The sequence below is a fragment of the Drosophila miranda genome, assembly GCF_003369915.1.
Source record: "Drosophila miranda strain MSH22 chromosome Y unlocalized genomic scaffold, D.miranda_PacBio2.1 Contig_Y3_pilon, whole genome shotgun sequence".
NCBI classification, from domain to species: domain Eukaryota; kingdom Metazoa; phylum Arthropoda; class Insecta; order Diptera; family Drosophilidae; genus Drosophila; species Drosophila miranda.
The window spans coordinates 2043497-2064783 of record NW_022881625.1 but is presented as its reverse complement, the minus strand read 5'-3'; the positions used below and the strand labels follow the sequence as shown (position 1 = coordinate 2064783).

General features: G+C 54.4%; 1 protein-coding gene across 1 annotated transcript; it reads right to left on the bottom strand.

Moving 5' to 3' along the window:
* Positions 1 to 1384: 1384 nt before the first annotated feature.
* LOC117194562 lies at positions 1385 to 21051 on the bottom strand. The gene is made up of 3 exons (XM_033399108.1): positions 20057 to 21051; positions 1556 to 1653; positions 1385 to 1424 (listed from the first exon to the last, which is right to left on the bottom strand). Exons 1-3 carry the CDS (start codon positions 20939 to 20941, stop codon positions 1385 to 1387), a joined length of 1023 nt encoding a protein of 340 aa, XP_033254999.1. The 5' UTR covers positions 20942 to 21051.
* Between the last annotated feature and the right edge of the window lie 236 nt (positions 21052 to 21287).

The following is a 21287-nucleotide window of genomic DNA, read 5'->3' as shown; positions in this document are numbered from 1 at the left end:
TGCTTCTGCTTCTGCTGATGTTGTTGTCCTCTTCGTCGCCCAGGAGAGGAGACATTGAGTGGCGTCCATGCTGCCTGCTGCTGCTGCTGTCCGCGCCAGGGATTGGCTGGCGTTTGAGCTGGCTGTTGCTGCTGCTGCTGTCGGCGCCCTGGATGTGCTGGTGTTGTTTTTGCTGGTGGCTGCTGCTCTGGCAATGGCTGCAGAAGCGAGCTGCGCTTGCGACGCAACTCCTGCATGGCCACTCGGTGCGACAGAAGGCGGCCCCTTGCTGCCTTGAATGCCGGACATCCCTTGTAGGCGCTGATGTGGGCGCCCTGGCAATTGGCGCATTTAGGGGCGTCTGCCCTTGGCTTGGCACATGCCGTGGACGCGTGGGCACCCGCACACTTCATACAGACGAATGAACGCCTGCAGTAGGTGCGGGTGTGCCCAAAAGCCTGACATCTGTGGCACTGGGCTGGGTCCATCGGCTTGGCCTGCCTCTCAACGATCACCAACTGGTTGCCCAGCTGGGTTAATTGGAGGACATCGTGGTGGCTTTCATCCGGCTTGGGGGCTATCTCCAACTCGAACTGGTCGAGTGGCTGTCCACCGGATCTCGCTTTAATGGCTCTAATAAATTTAACTGAATAGCCCAGTTCGGCCATTTGATTTGTTATTAGTTGGGTGCTTGTGGAGTGGTGGAGATCTCGCACGACGATCCGTAGCCCACGGTCACTCTTGTGCTAGTGTGTGTAGTGGCCAGTCATCGCCTCGTTGCCGCCGCCATCGCCCAGGATTGCCATGATGGCATCCCTGGTAGCATGTCGCGGGCCTGGATACGGACACCATTGCGGCTGATGAGCTTGGTGTGATAGCTACTGTTGCCCACCCTCGGGTCATTCTGCAGCTTGTCCAGAATGGGCATAATGTCGGGGACAGCTGGCAGAATGATGGGGGGGGAAATAATTGTCGTTGGTTGGTGCTGTCGCTGCAGCATCCGAATTTGTCTGGCATTGGGCATACTCAGGGAGGGCAGCTGGAGCAGCCCAACGCCGCCGCCGCTGCTGCTGCTGTGGGTTCCTGTGCCGCAACTACTAGTTGCATTTGCAGGTGAGTGAGGTAGAGCTAGTGGAGCATTGGCAGTGGCAGGGGCAGGGGCAGAGCGGGGGCGGGGGCAGGGGCATTTTGTGTTATTGTCCGCTGATGTTTTTGCTGGTTTGATTGTTGGTGATGATGGGGATGGTTTTGAATTTGGGGGATATGGGATTTGCTTGCCTGTTGGTTGGTACTTTCCCGGAGTCGTCGTTTGGCCGATGCATGACTGGCATCCAAATTGTCGTCGTCATCGTCGTCATCAAACTCAACAACCATGACATCACTGTCATCATCATCGTCATCATCATCAACCACGGCGCGGACGCGCTTCAGTGGCGAACGGGCCGCTGCAGCAGAGGTGGATGGGATATCATCGGTATTGGCTGTGTTTGTTGCCGTTGGCTGATGTTGTTGTTTTTGATGTTGATGTGTTTGCTGCTGCTGATGTTCCTCTGGCGGCGGTGGTGGGGGGGTCCACCTGTTAACATTGCTGTTAACAGGCATCGTCGTCTGGCTGCCGACGTAATTGTAGTTGTCGTTTTTGTGTTTGATGTCGCTGTTTGTGTGCTGATGTATGTCATCAAGAGAGACACTAAATATTCGGCACTTTGACGGAGGGACTAAACTAAACCTCGAACACGTCTCGACTCCACAACGTTCACGACACGACTTTTCCTTTGGACAGAGACCCAGACTCGAGACCAATCCACGATCGGGGCAAAAGGCTCCAAAAGTACGAATTGTCAAGAGGGGGGAGGGGGACTCGTCAAGTGTGTGTAATAGTGTGTCAAGTGTTTTTTTTTTTTTTTTTTTTTTTTTTCTGTATTAACTCTTAATTTTATTAAATTTTATAATAACTAAAGCTAGACAGGGAGCTGTATTAAGTTGGAGAGACCGGCAAGAAGTTCCGGGTCTCTGCGGGACGGCCGCAAAGCATTGCTTCGCAGGGACCATGGTTCCTCCTAGCCACTCTCGTTCCTTCGGCGCTCGCACCTACGCAGCTCCTTCATGGCGCCGGCTGCAAAGTTGCTCCAGGCCGACCATACCATGGGATCTTCCACAATCTTCTCGATCAGGTTGTTCGGCGTGAGCTGCCCGCCGGCGGCTCGCCACAACTCCTCCCTAGTAAGTGAGAAGCGCCCACATTGAAAAATGATGTGCTCAGCGTCTTCAGTGGCGTCGCCGCACCACGAGCAGTTCGGCGTGTCAAGTGTGTGTGTGTGTGTGTGTGGTGTGAGTCAAGAAAGTAAAGTGGGGCCACGCTCGAAAGTATGCTGTCTCTTCTTTGTAATTCTCCCTAACTTAAAATTTGATTTGCAATCCCCTGTGAGTTCGTCAACTTGATGTTTTGTTGGCTGTAATGCGGTGTGTGGTCTTCATTCCCCTCTACTACCCTTGCCGCCTGCTGAGGGCAGACGACTAGGAATGTAGCATGTACATGTGGGCGGGCAGTTTATAGGGGGCGTAATTGTTTTATGCGAAGACTAGCATTTTTGGCTCAATTTAGGCCGTAGTGATGGTGGTGTGGCGGCAACTGATGCTGATTTGAAAGTCGATTTGAAACCGATAATCAATTGTCAGCACCGTTGCCGCCGAAGATTTTTATCACAGATTGTAATATTTTTGTAGTGGGGTGTCGGAGAACCGCACTAATTACGAAAATAACAATGGGGGGGAAGAAGGGGTTAAAGAAATGAGATCGAAAATTCAGAAAGTGCAGTGTTGTAACACGTAGTCAATTGAGGAATAGATAAAGAGAAACAGGTAAACAATGCAGGTGCTTTGCGTGGAAAATAAGAGGAAATACACTAAAATAAAAAAGAGACAAGCACTTGCAGAAATAACAAATAGCTACTGTTGCCCACCCTCGGGTCATTCTGCAGCTTGTCCAGAATGGGCATAATGTCGGGGACAGCTGGCAGAATGATGGGGGGGGGAAAAATTGTTGTTGGTTGGTGCTGTCGCTGCAGCATCCGAATTTGTCTGGCATTGGGCATACTCAGGGAGGGCAGCTGGAGCAGCCCAACGCCGCCGCCGCTGCTGCTGCTGTGGGTTCCTGTGCCGCAACTACTAGTTGCATTTGCAGGTGAGTGAGGTAGAGCTAGTGGAGCATTGGCAGTGGCAGTGGCAGTGGCAGGGGCAGAGGCAGGGGCGGGGGCAGGGGCATTTTGTGTAATTGTCCGCTGATGTTGTTGCTGGTTTGATTGTTGGTGATGATAGGGATGGTTTTGAATTAGGGGGATATGGGATTTGCTTGCCTGTTGGTTGGTACTTTCCCGGAGTCGTCGTTTGGCCGATTTTGCTCCCGCGGGACTGCCGCTAGGCATTACTTCGCGTTGCGGGCTGTGGGGTCATCCTTCTGGCTTAGTTTGTCCGGCTTCGCTCCAGTCTGCGCAGCTCCTTGATCACGCTTGCTGCCATGTAGGCGACCGCGTTCCAAGATTGCTCATCGGCTAGCATCTGGTCTGTGAGGGTGTCCACACTCACTTCTGCAAGCGTCTCCCCTAGCCTCGTTCGTTCTTGCGAGAAGCGGGGGCATACAAAGAAGACGTGCTCTGCATCCTCGTCGACTCCAGGCCCGCAGCAGCTGCAATACGGGTCGTCAGCATGCCTAAAGCGATGCAGGTACTGCTTGAAGCAGCCATGCCCCGTCAGCAGTTGGCCCAAATAATGGTCCATTTGGCCGTGCCTTCTTCGCAGCCATGGGCTAAGCTGGGGAAGGAGACGTCTGGTCCACCTCCCTTTTGCCGCTTGGTCCCAGCGCCGTTGCCACTGGGCTATAGTGCGCTCTCGCCGCTCGCTGGCTACCTCCACTCCGCTCTGCCGCTCAGCTACCAGGAGATCCAGTGGGACCATGCCTACCACAATAAGTGCGGCGTCTTCAGACACCGTCCGGAAGCAGCATGTAACCCTCAGGGCACAGCGTCGGTATGCGCTTCTGCAGTCTCTGCTGTATGTGGAAACCATCATTGCTGGTGGCCACGCTGCTGATCCATATAAGATTATGGAGGTGACCACCCCAGCGATGAGCTGCCTGCTACGCTGCCGTGGTCCCCCTGTATTGGCCATCATCCTGCTTATGGCCGCCGTTGCTGCAGTCGCTTTTGCGCTGGCGTATTCCAGGTGGGCCTTGAAGTTCAGCCTCTGGTCCATCATTACCCCTAGGTACTTTAGCGCAGGCTTGGTCCTGATGATCGTGCTACCGACTCTCACGCATGCCTGCTCGACCTTTTTTCTGCTGCTCATTAGCACAGCCTCCGTCTTCTTCTCCGCCAATGCTAGCCCGTTGGCTGCGAGCCAGGCCACTATCATCCCGACTGCTACGTTGGTTTTCTCCTCTACGTCTCTTACGTGTTTCGACACTGTCACCAGTGCTATGTCGTCGGCGAAGCCCACCAGGGTGCACCCTTCCGGTAATGTAAGCCGCAGGATATCGTCATACATCACGTTCCACAGGATCGGCCCTAGGACCGAGCCCTGTGGGACGCCTCCGGTGATTTGGTGATGTTCTGCTCCTTCTTCCGTGTCGTAGATCAGGACGCGGTCCGTGAAATAGCTTCGCAGAGTCCGTGTGATTTGCTCAGATATACCCCTCCTGGTCAGGGCCTCTAGGATGCTCTTCCAGCTGGCAGAGTTGAAGGCGTTTCGTACGTCTAAGGTACATACTAGGCAGTACTTTTTGTCGCCTCCAGCCCATCGCGTTCCTGCCATGGCTTCCCTGGCAAGGTTTGTCACCATCTCGATGGCGTCAGTGGTGCTCCTCTGCTTGCGGAACCCGAATTGGAGGTCGGAAAGTCCGCGACGCTCAGCCAGTTCCGCCTCCAGTCGGTTACATACCATCCTCTCGAAAATCTTGCCCATGGTATCCAGCATGCACAGCGGCCGGTATGACGATGGGTCGTTGAGCTCTTTGCCTGGCTTGGGTATCAGAACCAGCCTTTGCCGTTTCCATGCTCGTGGGACTGTCCGCTCCGCTAGGCACTGGGTGTACATTGTGGCGAATGCTTCCGGATGGGCTCTAGTTATGCATTTTAGTGCTGCATTAGGGACTCCATCTGGACCTGCCGCTTTCCCGATCTTCAGCTTACCCGTGGCCTCCAGTACTTCTCTGGCAGTGATGATGGTGGTGGTGTCCCTTAGGCTAGCTCCTTCTACCCTAGCTTCCTCTTGTAAGGGTGGTTGTCTAGGGAATAGGGTGCCGACTATCTCTCTCATATGCACCGGATCCTTGGGCATAGGCTGTCTGTTTAATCTCCCCATGACTAGTTTGTATGCTCCCCCAAAAGGTTCCGCATCGGCCGCATCGCAGAGCTCCTTGAAGCATTTGAGTTTGCTGCTTCTGATGGCCTCCTTCAGCTCTTTTCTTTTGGCCTTGAATGCCGCGCCATTTCTGCCAAATTGGGCGGAGCCTCTTGCTCGCTGGTAGGCACGCCGAGCTGCGCAGCACTCCCTCCTGGCCTTGGCAATGTGCTCATTCCACCACGGTACTGGCCGGTGCCTGCTTCCTCCGATCTTTCTTTTTTTCATGGCTGCATCACAGGCCGCTTTGACGGTCCTGTAAACGGCAAGCGCGGATGCTTCAGCATCCCCGGCGGCGCTTAGGTTTTCTGCTGCCGAGAGGAGCGCGGCTCTGCTCAGGCTTTCCTCCTTGTACCCGGCCTGGAGCGCCCGCTGTATCCTTGTTGTGTTCCTGGGTGCAAAGGTTTCCGTCATTACGGCTAAGTGGTCGCTATGGGTGTAAGCACTCAGCACTTGCCACTTCGCGTGGCGTGCGAGCTCTGGGCTTGCAAAGGTGAGGTCTATAATAGACTCCCGCCCTGCTTTGCTGAACGTTGGTGTGGTTCCTGTGTTGAGGAGACAGACGTTCAGGCTTGCAAACTCGTCCAGGAGCGATGTCCCACGGGGTGTGTTCTTGGCGCTGCCCCAAGTCGTGGCCCAGGCGTTAAACTCGCCCGCTATCAGGACCGGCGATTTGCCTCGTGCGTCGTTAGCGATGTTGCTGATGATCGCCTCATACTCCTGCTGCGTGAACCTTGGTGCTATGTAGCAGCTGTAGACAAAAGTGCCGCTGTGCTTAGCTCTCACATATCCCACTCTGGATGCTCTGTGGGTAAGCTGGCCTGGTTGTGGGCCACAGCTCCAGATTGCTGCTCCTCCGTCTGAGCTTTGCTGCCAGACTCCTTCGTGTTTTTTGCCGTACGGCTCGCTGAGTAGCGCTATGTCGATCTTCTGCTCCAGGACTGTTTGCGCCAACAGATCCTGAGCAGCTCGGCAGTGGTTTAGGTTGAGCTGCAGGAGCTTAACCATCAACCAGTTTTGCTAGTGCCTTCTTATACTCAGGGCAGCTGCGGCTGAGGGCCGAGTGGGCTGCTGAGCGGACGTCTCCTGGCTTGCCAGCGCATAGTATGCACATTGGCGGGTTGTTGCACTGGTTGTGCTTGTGCCCCTCCCCACCACATTTGTAGCATGCATTGCTTGACACAGGCCGCTTGGATCTGCACCTGTCTGCAGTGTGTCCATAGGCCATGCACTTGAAGCAGCGGGTTGGCGCAATCCGTTGCCGCACGCGGCAGACAACCCAGCCGATTCGAACTTTTCCGAGCTCCAGGAGCTTCTTTGCGAGTGCGGGCTGAAGGTTCAGCGTAGCTGCTGAGGGCAGACGACTAGGAATGTATCATGTACATGTGGGCGGGCAGTTTATAGGGGGCGTAGTTGTTTTATGCGAAGACTAGCATTTTTGGCTCAATTTAGGCCGTAGTGGTGGTGGTATGGCGGAAACTGATGCTGATTTGAAAGTCGATTTGAAACCGATAATCAATTGTCAGCACCGTTGCCGCCGAAGATTTTTATCACAGATTGTAATAATTTTGTAGTGGGGTGTCGGAGAACCGCACTAATTACGAAACTAACAATGTGGTGGGGGGGGGGGGGAAGAAGGGGTTAAAGAAATGAGATCGAAAATTCAGAAAATGCAGTGTTGCAACACGTAGTCAATTGAGGAATAGATAAAGAGAAAAGGTAAACAATGCAGGTGCTTTGCGTGGAAAATAAAAAAAAAAGAGACAAGCACTTGCAGAAATAACAATACAGATAAGTAGTAGACTGGAGTGAAGACGACGGAAAAACAGGTAATAAAAGAGATACCACACTGGAACAAAGACGAGACAAAACAGGTACAATTGATTTACGTTAACAATATTACAATAAACATAACAATTTAAAATAATGTCTATATCTTTTTTTTTTCTATAATTACAGGGAAGACAAGAAACAGCGGAGCATCGGCCGGCATAGCAAAACACAATGCTTGTAAAGACATTGCGTTGCATACCGGCCGACCCCGTCGTCCCCCCTGATCGACGAAATTGGCGTCATCCGAAGTCGTCAGAAGTAGGTGCAATTAGCACCTCGTCGTCGTCGTTGTGGCTGTGGCTGCCCTCTTGGAGAACCAGTGGCACTGGTCCGGCCACCAGCTGGGAGCCAGGAGTAGACGGCACACATATTACTGTGGCGACACGGGTCCGGCCGCCAAAGTGAAATGGATGTGAGTGTGTGTGTGCGTCGGCAATTGTGGCCCTAATGTAGAGCGAGTGGCACTGGTCCGGCCACCAGCTGGGAGCCAGGAGTAGATGGCACACATTTTACTGTGGCGACACGGGTCCGGCCGCCAAAGTGAAATGGATGTGAGTGTGAGTGTGCGTCGGCAATTGTGGCCCTAATGTAGAGCGAGTGGCACTGGTCCGGCCACCAGCTGTGGGCAATGGCGGACAACGACACACCTACTCGAACGGCACAGGTCCGGCCGCCCAAGTGTAATGGATGTTTGTGTGTGTGTGTGTATTTCCATTCCAGGTACACATGGCACTCTGAATGCCACGGCACCTGGTTCCAGCAACCAGTGGAGGGCAATGGCGGACATGACACACCTACTCGAACGGCACAGGTCCGGCCGCCCAAGTGTAATGGATGTTTGTGTGTGTGCGTCTGTGTAGCGGAGAGTATTGTCGGTGTCATTTTAATCGTAATTGCAGCTGATTAATTTCTTGCTTTTCCTTTCCAGCTCCTTTGGCACTCTGAATGCCGTTGGCACTGGATCCGGCCACCAACTAAGGACGATGGCGGACACGACACACCTACTCGAACGGCACAGGTCCGGCCGCCCAAGTGTAATGGGTGTTTGTGTGTGTGTGTGTATTTCCATTCCAGGTACACATGGCACTCTGAATGCTTTGATGGCGGCAGCGTCCGTTGTTCATTTTTGTTGTGGCATGCGAGTGATATGCATTTGTCATTTAATCCAATGCAGTGGCAGAGATGTGTCCAATTAGTACACAGCGTTCCAGGATATCTGGTTGTCAAGATGGTACCTCATGTTGCGGGCGTAGGCCTTAATGTCATCCATGGAGTCGTCATCTTTCCACATCTCATCGTCATCATTTTCTTCATCCATTTCAGGATCCGTCTCTGGAATGGCGGCTGGCGTTGGCCCTAACGTTTTTTGTGGTGGCTGTGATCGTGGTGGTTTCTTTGACCGCCTGGCTGCTGGAGCTGGGGCAACCACTGTTGCTGCTGCCATTGTTGGTGGATTTTCCGATGTAACTGCAACTGCTGGAGTTGCCGTCACTGCCTGGGATTGGATGAGCAAGGTGAGTAGTGACATCGTCACTTCCAGCCTCTTTTCCAATCGCGTCATCCTCTGCGTATTCTCCAACAGTGCCTGGCTGCAGGATCCCTCGAAAGATTGGCGTTTCGGCTGCATCTTCTGCCGGGAGCGGTTGTTGGCAAACTGCTGCTGCTGCTGCTGCTGCTGTCGCTGTTGTTGTTCGCGCTGCGGCTGCTGTTGCAGCTGCTGTAGCTGCTGCTGTTGTGGTGCCTGGGAACGGCTCAATGGCTGCTCTGGACGTCGTCGCCCAGTGCGTGGGACAGAGGCAGCAGGCGTCTGTTTTTTTGTCTGAATTGGCTGCTGCTGCTTCTGCTTCTGCTGATGTTGTTGTCCTCTTCGTCGCCCAGGAGAGGAGACATTGAGTGGCGTCCATGCTGCCTGCTGCTGCTGCTGTCCGCGCCAGGGATTGGCTGGCGTTTGAGCTGGCTGTTGCTGCTGCTGCTGTCGGCGCCCTGGATGTGCTGGTGTTGTTTTTGCTGGTGGCTGCTGCTCTGGCAATGGCTGCAGAAGCGAGCTGCGCTTGCGACGCAACTCCTGCATGGCCACTCGGTGCGACAGAAGGCGGCCCCTTGCTGCCTTGAATGCCGGACATCCCTTGTAGGCGCTGATGTGGGCGCCCTGGCAATTGGCGCATTTAGGGGCGTCTGCCCTTGGCTTGGCACATGCCGTGGACGCGTGGGCACCCGCACACTTCATACAGACGAATGAACGCCTGCAGTAGGTGCGGGTGTGCCCAAAAGCCTGACATCTGTGGCACTGGGCTGGGTCCATCGGCTTGGCCTGCCTCTCAACGATCACCAACTGGTTGCCCAGCTGGGTTAATTGGAGGACATCGTGGTGGCTTTCATCCGGCTTGGGGGCTATCTCCAACTCGAACTGGTCGAGTGGCTGTCCATCGGATCTCGCTTTAATGGCTCTAATAAATTTAACTGAATAGCCCAGTTCGGCCATTTGATTTGTTATTAGTTGGGTGCTTGTGGAGTGGTGGAGATCTCGCACGACGATCCGTAGCCCACGGTCACTCTTGTGCTAGTGTGTGTAGTGGCCAGTCATCGCCTCGTTGCCGCCGCCATCGCCCAGGATTGCCATGATGGCATCCCTGGTAGCCATGTCGCGGGCCTGGATACGGACACCATTGCGGCTGATGAGCTTGGTGTGATAGCTACTGTTGCCCACCCTCGGGTCATTCTGGAGGGGGGGGGGGGGAATAATTGTCGTTGGTTGGTGCTGTCGCTGCAGCATCCGAATTTGTCTGGCATTGGGCATACTCAGGGAGGGCAGCTGGAGCAGCCCAACGCCGCCGCCGCTGCTGCTGCTGTGGGTTCCTGTGCCGCAACTACTAGTTGCATTTGCAGGTGAGTGAGGTAGAGCTAGTGGAGCATTGGCAGTGGCAGTGGCAGGGGCGGGGGCGGGGGCAGGGGCATTTTGTGTTATTGTCCGCTGATGTTTTTGCTGGTTTGATTGTTGGTGATGATGGGGATGGTTTTGAATTTGGGGGATATGGGATTTGCTTGCCTGTTGGTTGGTACTTTCCCGGAGTCGTCGTTTGGCCGATGCATGACTGGCATCCAAATTGTCGTCGTCATCGTCGTCATCAAACTCAACAACCATGACATCACTGTCATCATCATCGTCATCATCATCAACCACGGCGCGGACGCGCTTCAGTGGCGAACGGGCCGCTGCAGCAGAGGTGGATGGGATATCATCGGTATTGGCTGTGTTTGTTGCCGTTGGCTGATGTTGTTGTTTTTGATGTTGATGTGTTTGCTGCTGCTGATGTTCCTCTGGCGGCGGTGGTGGGGGGGGTCCGCCTGTTAACATTGCTTGGCTTGGCTTGGCTTGACATTGCGGTGCTTTGGGTTGAGGGCTCTCAGTGCTCCAACAGGGGAGGGGCTGAGAGGCTGGGGTGTGAGCCGCCAGCAACCAAGCGCGTTGCTTTATTAATATATATATATTTTTTTTTTTTTTATCGGCAGTATATGTCTTGATTTAATTTATGTACATTTTTGTGTTTGTTTTACAATACAACTTTAAATGACACTCAAACACACACTAGTACATTTGATGGCACAATAAACTTTACAAACAGATAATACTGCAGCAACGAAACACTTGTAACCTCGAAAAAGGCCCGCTGCCAGCGGGGGGGGGGGGGGGGGGGGGGGGGGGGGGGGGGGGGGGGTCGAGAAAGGGAAAAAGAGAGACACTAAATATTCGGCACTTTGACGGAGGGACTAAACTAAACCTCGAACACGTCTCGACTCCACAACGTTCACGACACGACTTTTCCTTTGGACAGAGACCCAGACTCGAGACCAATCCACGATCGGGGCAAAAGGCTCCAAAAGTACGAATTGTCAAGAGGGGGGAGGGGGACTCGTCAAGTGTGTGTAATAGTGTGTCAAGTGTGTGTGTGTGTGTGTGTGGTGTGAGTCAAGAAAGTAAAGTGGGGCCACGCTCGAAAGTATGCTGTCTCTTCTTTGTAATTCTCCCTAACTTAAAATTTGATTTGCAATCCCCTGTGAGTTCGTCAACTTGATGTTTTGTTGGCTGTAATGCGGTGTGTGGTCTTCAGGCCCCTCTACTACCCTTGCCACCTGCTGAGGGCAGACGACTAGGAATGTAGCATGTACATGTGGGCGGGCAGTTTATAGGGGGCGTAATTGTTTTATGCGAAGACTAGCATTTTTGGCTCAATTTAGGCCGTAGTGATGGTGGTATGGCGGCAACTGATGCTGATTTGAAAGTCGATTTGAAACCGATAATCAATTGTCAGCACCGTTGCCGCCGAAGATTTTTATCACAGATTGTAATATTTTTGTAGTGGGGTGTCGGAGAACCGCACTAATTACGAAAATAACAATGGGGGGGGGAAGAAGGGGTTAAAGAAATGAGATCGAAAATTCAGAAAGTGCAGTGTTGCAACACGTAGTCAATTGAGGAATAGATAAAGAGAAAAAGGTAAACAATGCAGGTGCTTTGCGTGGAAAATAAGAGAAATACAAAAAAAAAAGAGACAAGCACTTGCAGAAATAACAATACAGATAAGTAGTAGACTGGAGTGAAGACGACGGAAAAACAGGTAATAAAAGAGATACTACACTGGAACAAAGACGAGACAAAACAGGTACAATTGATTTACGTTTACAATTTTACAATAAACATAACAATTTAAAATAATGTCTATATCTTTTTTTTTCTATAATTACAGGGAAGACAAGAAACAGCGGAGCATCGGCCGGCATAGCAAAACACAATGCTTGTAAAGACATTGCGTTGCATACCGGCCGACCCCGTCGTCCCCCCTGATCGTCGAAATTGGCGTCATCCGAAGTCGTCAGAAGTAGGTGCAATTAGCACCTCGTCGTCGTCGTTGTGGCTGTGGCTGCCCTCTTGGAGAACCAGTGGCACTGGTCCGGCCACCAGCTGGGAGCCAGGAGTAGACGGCACACATATTACTGTGGCGACACGGGTCCGGCCGCCAAAGTGAAATGGATGTGAGTGTGTGTGTGCGTCGGCAATTGTGGCCCTAATGTAGAGCGAGTGGCACTGGTCCGGCCACCAGCTCCCGCGGGACTGCCGCTAGGCATTACTTCGCGGTGCGGGCTGTGGGGTCATCCTTCTGGCTTAGTTTGTCCGGCTTCGCTCCAGCCTGCGCAGCTCCTTGATCACGCTTGCTGCCATGTAGGCGACCGCGTTCCAAGATTGCTCATCGGCTAGCATCTGGTCGGTGAGGGTGTCCACACTCACTTCTGCAAGCGTCTCCCCTAGCCTCGTTCGTTCTTGCGAGAAGCGGGGGCATACAAAGAAGACGTGCTCTGCATCCTCGTCGACTCCAGGCCCGCAGCAGCTGCAATACGGGTCGTCAGCATGCCTAAAGCGATGCAGGTACTGCTTGAAGCAGCCATGCCCCGTCAGCAGTTGGCCCAAATAATGGTCCATTTGGCCGTGCCTTCTTCGCAGCCATGGGCTAAGCTGGGGAAGGAGACGTCTGGTCCACCTCCCTTTTGCCGCTTGGTCCCAGCGCCGTTGCCACTGGGCTATAGTGCGCTCTCGCCGCTCGCTGGCTACCTCCACTCCGCTCTGCCGCTCAGCTGCCAGGAGATCCAGTGGGACCATGCCTACCACAATAAGTGCGGCGTCTTCAGACACCGTCCGGAAGCAGCATGTAACCCTCAGGGCACAGCGTCGGTATGCGCTTCTGCAGTCTCTGCTGTATGTGGAAACCATCATTGCTGGTGCCCACACTGCTGATCCATATTAGATTATGGAGGTGACCACCCCAGCGATGAGCTGCCTGCTACGCTGCCGTGGTCCCCCTGTATTGGCCATCATCCTGCTTATGGCCGCCGTTGCTGCAGTCGCTTTTGCGCTGGCGTATTCCAGGTGGGCCTTGAAGTTCAGCCTCTGGTCCATCATTACCCCTAGGTACTTTAGCGCAGGCTTGGTCCTGATGATCGTGCTACCGACTCTCACGCATGCCTGCTCGACCTTTTTTCTGCTGCTCATTAGCACAGCCTCCGTCTTCTTCTCCGCCAATGCTAGCCCGTTGGCTGCGAGCCAGGCCACTATCATCCCGACTGCTACGTTGGTTTTCTCCTCTACGTCTCTTACGTGTTTCGACACTGTCACCAGTGCTATGTCGTCGGCGAAGCCCACCAGGGTGCACCCTTCCGGTAATGTAAGCCGCAGGATATCGTCATACATCACGTTCCACAGTATCGGCCCTAGGACCGAGCCCTGTGGGACGCCTCCGGTGATTTGGTGATGTTCTGCTCCTTCTTCCGTGTCGTAGATCAGGACGCGGTCCGTGAAATAGCTTCGCAGAGTCCGTGTGATTTGCTCAGATATACCCCTCCTGGTCAGGGCCTCTAGGATGCTCTTCCAGCTGGCAGAGTTGAAGGCGTTTCGTACGTCTAAGGTACATACTAGGCAGTACTTTTTGTCGCCTCCAGCCCATCGCGTTCCTGCCATGGCTTCCCTGGCAAGGTTTGTCACCATCTCGATGGCGTCAGTGGTGCTCCTCTGCTTGCGGAACCCGAATTGGAGGTCGGAAAGTCCGCGACGCTCAGCCAGTTCCGCCTCCAGTCGGTTACATACCATCCTCTCGAAAATCTTGCCCATGGTATCCAGCATGCACAGCGGCCGGTATGACGATTGGTCGTTGAGCTCTTTGCCTGGCCTGGGTATCAGAACCAGCCTTTGCCGTTTCCATGCTCGTGGGACTGTCCGCTCCGCTAGGCACTGGGTGTACATTGTGGCGAATGCTTCCGGATGGGCTCTAGTTATGCATTTTAGTGCTGCATTAGGGACTCCATCTGGACCTGCCGCTTTCCCGATCTTCAGCTTACCCGTGGCCTCCAGTACTTCTCTGGCAGTGATGATGGTGGTGGTGTCCCTCAGGCTAGCTCCTTCTACCCTAGCTTCCTCTTGTAAGGGTGGTTGTCTAGGGAATAGGGTGCCGACTATCTCTCTCATATGCACCGGATCCTTGGGCATAGGCTGTCTGTTTAATCTCCCCATGACTAGTTTGTATGCTCCACCAAAAGGTTCCGCATCGGCCGTTTGCTGCTTCTGATGGCCTCCTTCAGCTCTTTTCTTTTGGCCTTGAATGCCGCGCCATTTCTGCCAAATTGGGCGGAGCCTCTTGCTCGCTGGTAGGCACGCCGAGCTGCGCAGCACTCCCTCCTGGCCTTGGCAATGTGCTCATTCCACCACGGTACTGGCCGGTGCCTGCTTCCTCCGATCTTTCTTTTTTTCATGGCTGCATCACAGGCCGCTTTGACGGTCCTGTAAACGGCAAGCGCGGATGCTTCAGCATCCCCGGCGGCGCTTAGGTTTTCTGCTGCCGAGAGGAGCGCGGCTCTGCTCAGGCTTTCCTCCTTGTACCCGGCCTGGAGCGCCCGCTGTATCCTTGTTGTGTTCCTGGGTGCAAAGGTTTCCGTCATTACGGCTAAGTGGTCGCTATGGGTGTAAGCACTCAGCACTTGCCACTTCGCGTGGCGTGCGAGCTCTGGGCTTGCAAAGGTGAGGTCTATAATAGACTCCCGCCCTGCTTTGCTGAACGTTGGTGTGGTTCCTGTGTTGAGGAGACAGACGTTCAGGCTTGCAAACTCGTCCAGGAGCGATGTCCCACGGGGTGTGTTCTTGGCGCTGCCCCAAGTCGTGGCCCAGGCGTTAAACTCGCCCGCTATCAGGACCGGCGATTTGCCTCGTGCGTCGTTAGCGATGTTGCTGATGATCGCCTCATACTCTTGCTGCGTGAACCTTGGTGCTATGTAGCAGCTGTAGACAAAAGTGCCGCTGTGCTTAGCTCTCACATATCCCACTCTGGATGCTCTGTGGGTAAGCTGGCCTGGTTGTGGGCCACAGCTCCAGATTGCTGCTCCTCCGTCTGAGCTTTGCTGCCAGACTCCTTCGGGTTTTTTGCCGTACGGCTCGCTGAGTAGCGCTATGTCGATCTTCTGCTCCAGGACTGTTTGCGCCAACAGATCCTGAGCAGCTCGGCAGTGGTTTAGGTTGAGCTGCAGGAGCTTAACCATCAACCAGTTTTGCTAGTGCCTTCTTATACTCAGGGCAGCTGCGGCTGAGGGCCGAGTGGGCTGCTGAGCGGACGTCTCCTGGCTTGCCAGCGCATAGTATGCACATTGGCGGGTTGTTGCACTGGTTGTGCTTGTGCCCCTCCCCACCACATTTGTAGCATGCATTGCTTGACACAGGCCGCTTGGATCTGAACCTGGCTGCAGTGTGTCCATAGGCCATGCACTTGAAGCAGCGGGTTGGCGCAATCCGTTGCCGCACGCGGCAGACAACCCAGCCGATTCGAACTTTTCCGAGCTCCAGGAGCTTCTTTGCGAGTGCGGGCTGAAGGTTCAGCGTAGCTACCTGCGTTGCGCCATATGCTTTCCGCATGTACGGCACTGCTCCTTGTGTTAAGTCGCCGTCGATCGCTGCAGCTATGGCCTCACATACCTCGTCGCCTGTCGGGAGCTCGTCTATGTTGAGTACCTCAACCGCGACTGTCTCTGCAGCTCCTGGGTGGCGGGGTCAGAGGATTGTTGCATCCTTAGAAGCAGCTCGCCCGAGGCTGTCTTCCTGATGCCCTGAACCTTGTTTTTGAGGCTCTGGAGCGTTGGTGCTGCCTTCACCAGTTTGAGGATGTCGGCGTATGATGCCTCCTCGGTGCATTTGACCAGCACTGCGTCTGGTCGGCCTGTCTGCTTGCGTTTCGCACGCCTGCCTCTCACCTCACTCCACTTCTGTGTAGGGTTGGTGTCTTCCGCCTTGCCGCACTGCATCTTGGTTTCCTCTTGTCGAGTGGCGTCAGCTTGGTGTCCTTGCCTGGGCCTTCCGCGCGCGCTCTTCTCCTCAGTTCGGGGTTTTGCTTCGCTCTTGTGGGCTCCTGATGCCGTTTGCGTCGCCTTAGTCGCACTGGGCTTGGTCATCCTGGGTAGGGGGCCAGTTGGGCCTGCAGTGTGATCATGGCACTGGCATCCTCCTGGCGCTGCCCTTTTATCCTCTGGCGCCTGCAGATGGGATTTGACTTCCACTTGCAACTCCTTCATGCGTGCTACCATCTTCTTGATGGCCATGTTGATCGACCTCTGGCCCTTCTCGTTCATCTGGTAGAGTAGGCCGTCCAGGATTGCGCCAATCTCGTCTATGTCCTGTAAGCAGGTTGGGGGGGGTTTTTCTCCCGCTACTCGATGGTGTAGGGGGGTCCCTCGGCCTCTTCAGAGTATCAGTGCCCTTGCCGCCGTCCTGCGTGGCCCCACTGGCAAAGCTGTGCAACGACCTCTGCTTCATTGGCGGTGTTAAAGCTGCTTGTGGCGGTGTTCGGGCCACCTTTGAGGCTTTTTGGAAAGCCATTGCTCCTTGGCTTGTAGCGAATTTTGCTTCGTCGGCCAAGTGTGCCACCGGCGAAGCAGGATTCGGGGGAACATCTCTCAGGGCCTCCACGGTCCGCGCCCCGGCCACGGGATTCCTCCACGCGTGTGAATTTGGGATGGAACTTATGCGTAGGTGTATGTGCGGTTTGCAAGTGATCCCGCCTAGGAGTTAGGCAGTACCTTCCCTCAGGTGCGGTCGCTGACAGAAGCTAGCTGCTGTGGGCGCAGTTATCTTCCGCAGCGGTCTCTGTCGAGGGCTGGATGCTTTGGCACCTAGTGCCCCTTCACCACACTGCAGTCGATCAGCTGGTTAGTGGCCTGCACTATCCAGCCCTGGTACCCCAGTCGATCAGCTGCGAGGCCTGGAGTGAAGAAGAAGAACGGGAGAACCGGCCCAAAGGAGAGAAAGGATGAAAAAAGGTGGGAATCTCCAAGTGACGAGTGAAAAGCGCCGTCCAAAGCACTCACGGTGGGCCCCAGCGCCCCTGCCCCCTTTGGGTGACCGTGGAAGTGCAACGCGCAGCCCGGATCAGAAGCCAGTCGGGGTGAGACTCGATCCTCCCAGGTGAGCACGCGGTGTCAGCAAGAGCTTGAGCTAATTTCGGGTATTTTTTTCCAGGTATCTTTCGCGATTTGTCTGTGTCTTGCAGAGCAGCTGTTTGGCGCGTCCGCACTCGAAAAATTCGCGGGTGTGTGCGTCGGCAATTGTGGCCCTAATGTAGACCGAGTGGCACTGGTCCGGCCACCAGCTGTGGGCAATGGCGAACAACGACACACATAACTCGAACGGCACAGGTCCGGCCGCCCAAGTGTTTGTGTGTGTGTGTCTGAATGGCTGGCGGTAAGTATTTTGAGAGCCCTTTTTTTCGTATGTGTGGCTGATGGATTTTTTTCCTTTTCCAGGACCATAGGGCAGTCTGAATGCCATGGCACTGGATCAGGCCACCAACTAAGGACGATGGCGGACACGACACACATAACTCAAACAGCACAGGTCCGGCCGCCAAGTGAAATGGATGTTTGTGTGTGTGTGTGTATTTCCATTCCAGGTACACATGGCACTCTGAATGCTTTGATGGCGGCAGCGTCCGTTGTTCATTTTTGTTGTTGCATGCGAGTGATATGCATTTGTCATTTAATCCAATGCAGTGGCAGAGATGTGTCCAATTAGTACACAGCGTTCCAGGATATCTGGTTGTCAAGATGGTAACTCATGTTGCGGGCGTAGGCTTTAATGTCATCCATGGAGTCGTCATCTGTCCACATCTCATCGTCATCATTTTCTTCATCCATTTCAGGATCCGTCTCTGGAATGGCGGCTGGCGTTGGCCCTAACGTTTTTTGTGGTGGCTGTGATCGTGGTGGGGCAACCACTGTTGCTGCTGCCATTGTTGGTGGATTTTCCGATGTTTCTGGAACTGCTGGAGTTGCCGTCACTGCCTGGGATTGGATGAGCGAGGTGAGTAGTGACATCATCACTTCCAGCCTCTTTTCCAATCGCGTCATCCTCTGCGTATTCTCCAACAGTGCCTGGCTGCAGGATCCCTCGAAAGATTGGCGTTTCGGCTGCATCTTCTGCCGGGAGCGGTTGTTGGCAAACTGTTGCTGCTGCTGTCGCTGTTGTTGTTCGCGCTGCGGCTGCTGTTGCAGCTGCTGTAGCTGCTGCTGTTGTGCCTGAGAACGGCTCAATGGCTGCTCTGGACGTCGTCGCCCAGTGCGTGGGCCAGAGGCAGCAGGCGTCTGTTTTTTTGTATGTATTGGCTGCTGCTGCTTCTGCTTCTGCTGATGTTGTTGTTGTTGTCCTCTTCGTCGCCCAGGAGAGGAGACATTGAGTGGCGTCCATGCTGCCTGCTGCTGCTGCTGTCCGCGCCAGGGATTGGCTGGCGTTTGAGCTGGCTGTTGCTGCTGCTGCTGTCGGCGCCCTGGATGAGCTGGTGTTGTTTTTGCTGGTGGCTGCTGCTCTGGCAATGGTTGCAGAAGCGAGCTGCGCTTGCGACGCAACTCCTGCATGGCCACTCGGTGCGACAGAAGGCGGCCCCTTGCTGCCTTGAATGCCGGACATCCCTTGTAGGCGCTGATGTGGGCGCCCTGGCAAATGGCGCATTTAGGGGCGTCTGCCCTTGGCTTGGCACATGCCGTGGACGCGTGGGCACCCGCACACTTCATACAGACGAATGAACGCCTGCAGTAGGTGCGGGTGTGCCCAAAAGCCTGACATCTGTGGTACTGGGCTGGGTCCACTGGCTTGGCCTGCCTCTCAACGATCACCAACTGGTTGCCCAGCTGGGTTAATTGGAGGACATCGTGGTGGCTTTCATCCGGCTTGGGGGCTATCTCCAACTCGAACTGGTCGAGTGGCTGTCCATCGGATCTCGCTTTAATGGCTCTAATAAATTTAACTGAATAGCCCAGTTCGGCCATCTGATTTGTTATTAGTTGGGTGCTTGTGGAGTGGTGGAGATCTCGCACGACGATCCGTAGCCCACGGTCACTCTTGTGCTAGTGTGTGTAGTGGCCAGTCATCGCCTCGCTGCCGCCGCCATCGCCCAGGATTGCCATGATGGCATCCCTGGTAGCCATGTCGCGGGCCTGGATACAGACACCATTGCGGCTGATGAGCTTGGTGTGATAGCTACTGTTGCCCACCCTCGGGTCATTCTGCAGCTTGTCCAGAATGGGCATAATGTCGGGGACAGCTGGCAGAATGATGGGGGGGGAAATAATTGTCGTTGGTTGGTGCTGTCGCTGCAGCATCCGAATTTGTCTGGCATTGGGCATACTCAGGGAGGGCAGCTGGAGCAGCCCAACGCCGCCGCCGCTGCTGCTGCTGTGGGTTCCTGTGCCGCAACTACTAGTTGCATTTGCAGGTGAGTGAGGTAGAGCTAGTGGAGCATTGGCAGTGGCAGGGGAAGGGGCAGGGGCAGGGGCAGGGGCGGGGGCGGGGGTTGTCCGCTGATGTTGTTGCTGGTTTGATTGTTGGTGATGATGGGGATGGTTTTGAATTTGGGGGATATGGGATTTGCTTGCCTGTTGGTTGGTACTTTCCCGGAGTCGTCGTTTGGCCGATGCATGATTGGCATCCAAATTGTCGTCGTCATCGTCGTCATCAAACTCAACAACCATGACATCACTGTCATCATCATCGTCATCATCATCAACCTCGGCGCGGACGCGCTTCAGTGGCGAACGGGCCGCTGCAGCAGAGATGGATGGGATATCATCGGTATTGGCTGTGTTTGTTGCCGTTGGCTGATGTTGTTGTTTTTGATGTTGATGTGTTTGCTGCTGCTGATGTTCCTCTGGCGGCGGTGGTGGGGGGGGTCCGCCTGTTAACATTGCTGTTAACAGGCATCGTCGTCTGGCTGCCGACGTAATTGTAGTTGTCGTTTTTGTGTTTGATGTCGCTGTTTGTGTGCTGATGTATGTCATCATTGTATTTGTGGTTGTGGTTGTGGTATTGGCTGTGTGCATTGCATTTGGAACCGCTGCTGTGGCCGATCGAGCGGGGTTTGTGCCATGGCTGCGGTTCGAGTTCGAACTCTCTCCCGAACGGGCACTCGAACACGAATCTTTTGTTGGCTGCTGTTCGTGCAGAGGCTGCTCGAGTTCCCTCTCGTACTGTCGCTGGTACGAGGTCGTTACCCGCTCTCTTTGCGCCTTCTCTCGCTCCTTGCTGTTTCCGGCTCTCTCCACACCATGCATCGGCATACGGTGCATCGATACGTGTCTGTGTGTGTTGGAGTGTGGGAAGCGGAATTATTGGCGCGCTTGGTACCGCTTGGCTTGGCTTGGCTTGACATTGCGGTGCTTTGGCTGACGCCGCTGCCGACGCCGCCAATGCCTCAAGCCGGCGACTACCGCTGCTGCTGCTGATGGTCTGCTGCTGCTGCTGCTGCTGCTGGCGTTCCTGGGTATGGACCGCCTCCACCCAGTCGCCGATCTGGAACTGCTCCTGGCTGGTGAGATTGGGAATGGCCGCCCAGCTGTTGGGGCAGGGCAGGTCGGGGTCGGGGATGGGGCTTGTGGCCGGAGTGGCCGTGATGGTGGTGTCGGCATGGTATGTGGTCCTCACATACCCGGTAATGGTGGCTGGAGCCGGTCCAGGAATTGGAGGAAGTGCCTCCAACCAGGTGGCGGAGTCGGTGGATTGGCGTCTCAGTATCGCTGCGTTTGCCACGGTGCCGGTGGCTGCGCTGTCGGCGCTGTCGGAGCTGGCAGTGGAAATGGCTGATTTGGGGCGATCCCTGGCTGTGACGCCGTGTGGTCCTCGTCGTCGTCGTCCTCTTCTGGCAGTGGATCCGCGTGGCATAGCTGCGCTGGATTGGCTTTGGTTGGATTTGGTAATAAATTTTTTTTTTCGACCGACGCGAGTGGAGTTTTTGTCAAGACAAATTATTCACACAGTTTTTTATTGGATTTTTTTTCAATATATACCCGCTTTGGGTTGAGTGCTCTCAGTGCTCCAACAGGGGAGGGGCTGAGAGGCTGGGGTGTGAGCCGCCAGCAACCAAGCGCGTTGCTTTATTAATATTTTTTTTTTTTTTTTTTTGGGCAGTATATGTCTTGAGATAATTTATGTACATTTTTGTGTTTGTTTTACAATACAACTTTAAATGACACTCAAAGACACACTAGTACATTTGATGGCACAATAA

Bases quoted from the DNA above. Each gene is read 5' to 3' on its own strand.
- LOC117194562 (XM_033399108.1), bottom strand. From the start codon at position 20,941: ATGCCACGCGGATCCACTGCCAGAAGAGGACGACGACGACGAGGACCA. The intron at 1,654-20,056 runs ATACATCAGCAC...TCTCTTGATGAC, and splicing joins ACCACAAATACAATGATGAC to ATACATCAGCACACAAACAG. The intron at 1,425-1,555 runs GTGGACCCCCCC...CCTCTGCTGCAG, and splicing joins GTTAACAGCAATGTTAACAG to CGGCCCGTTCGCCACTGAAG.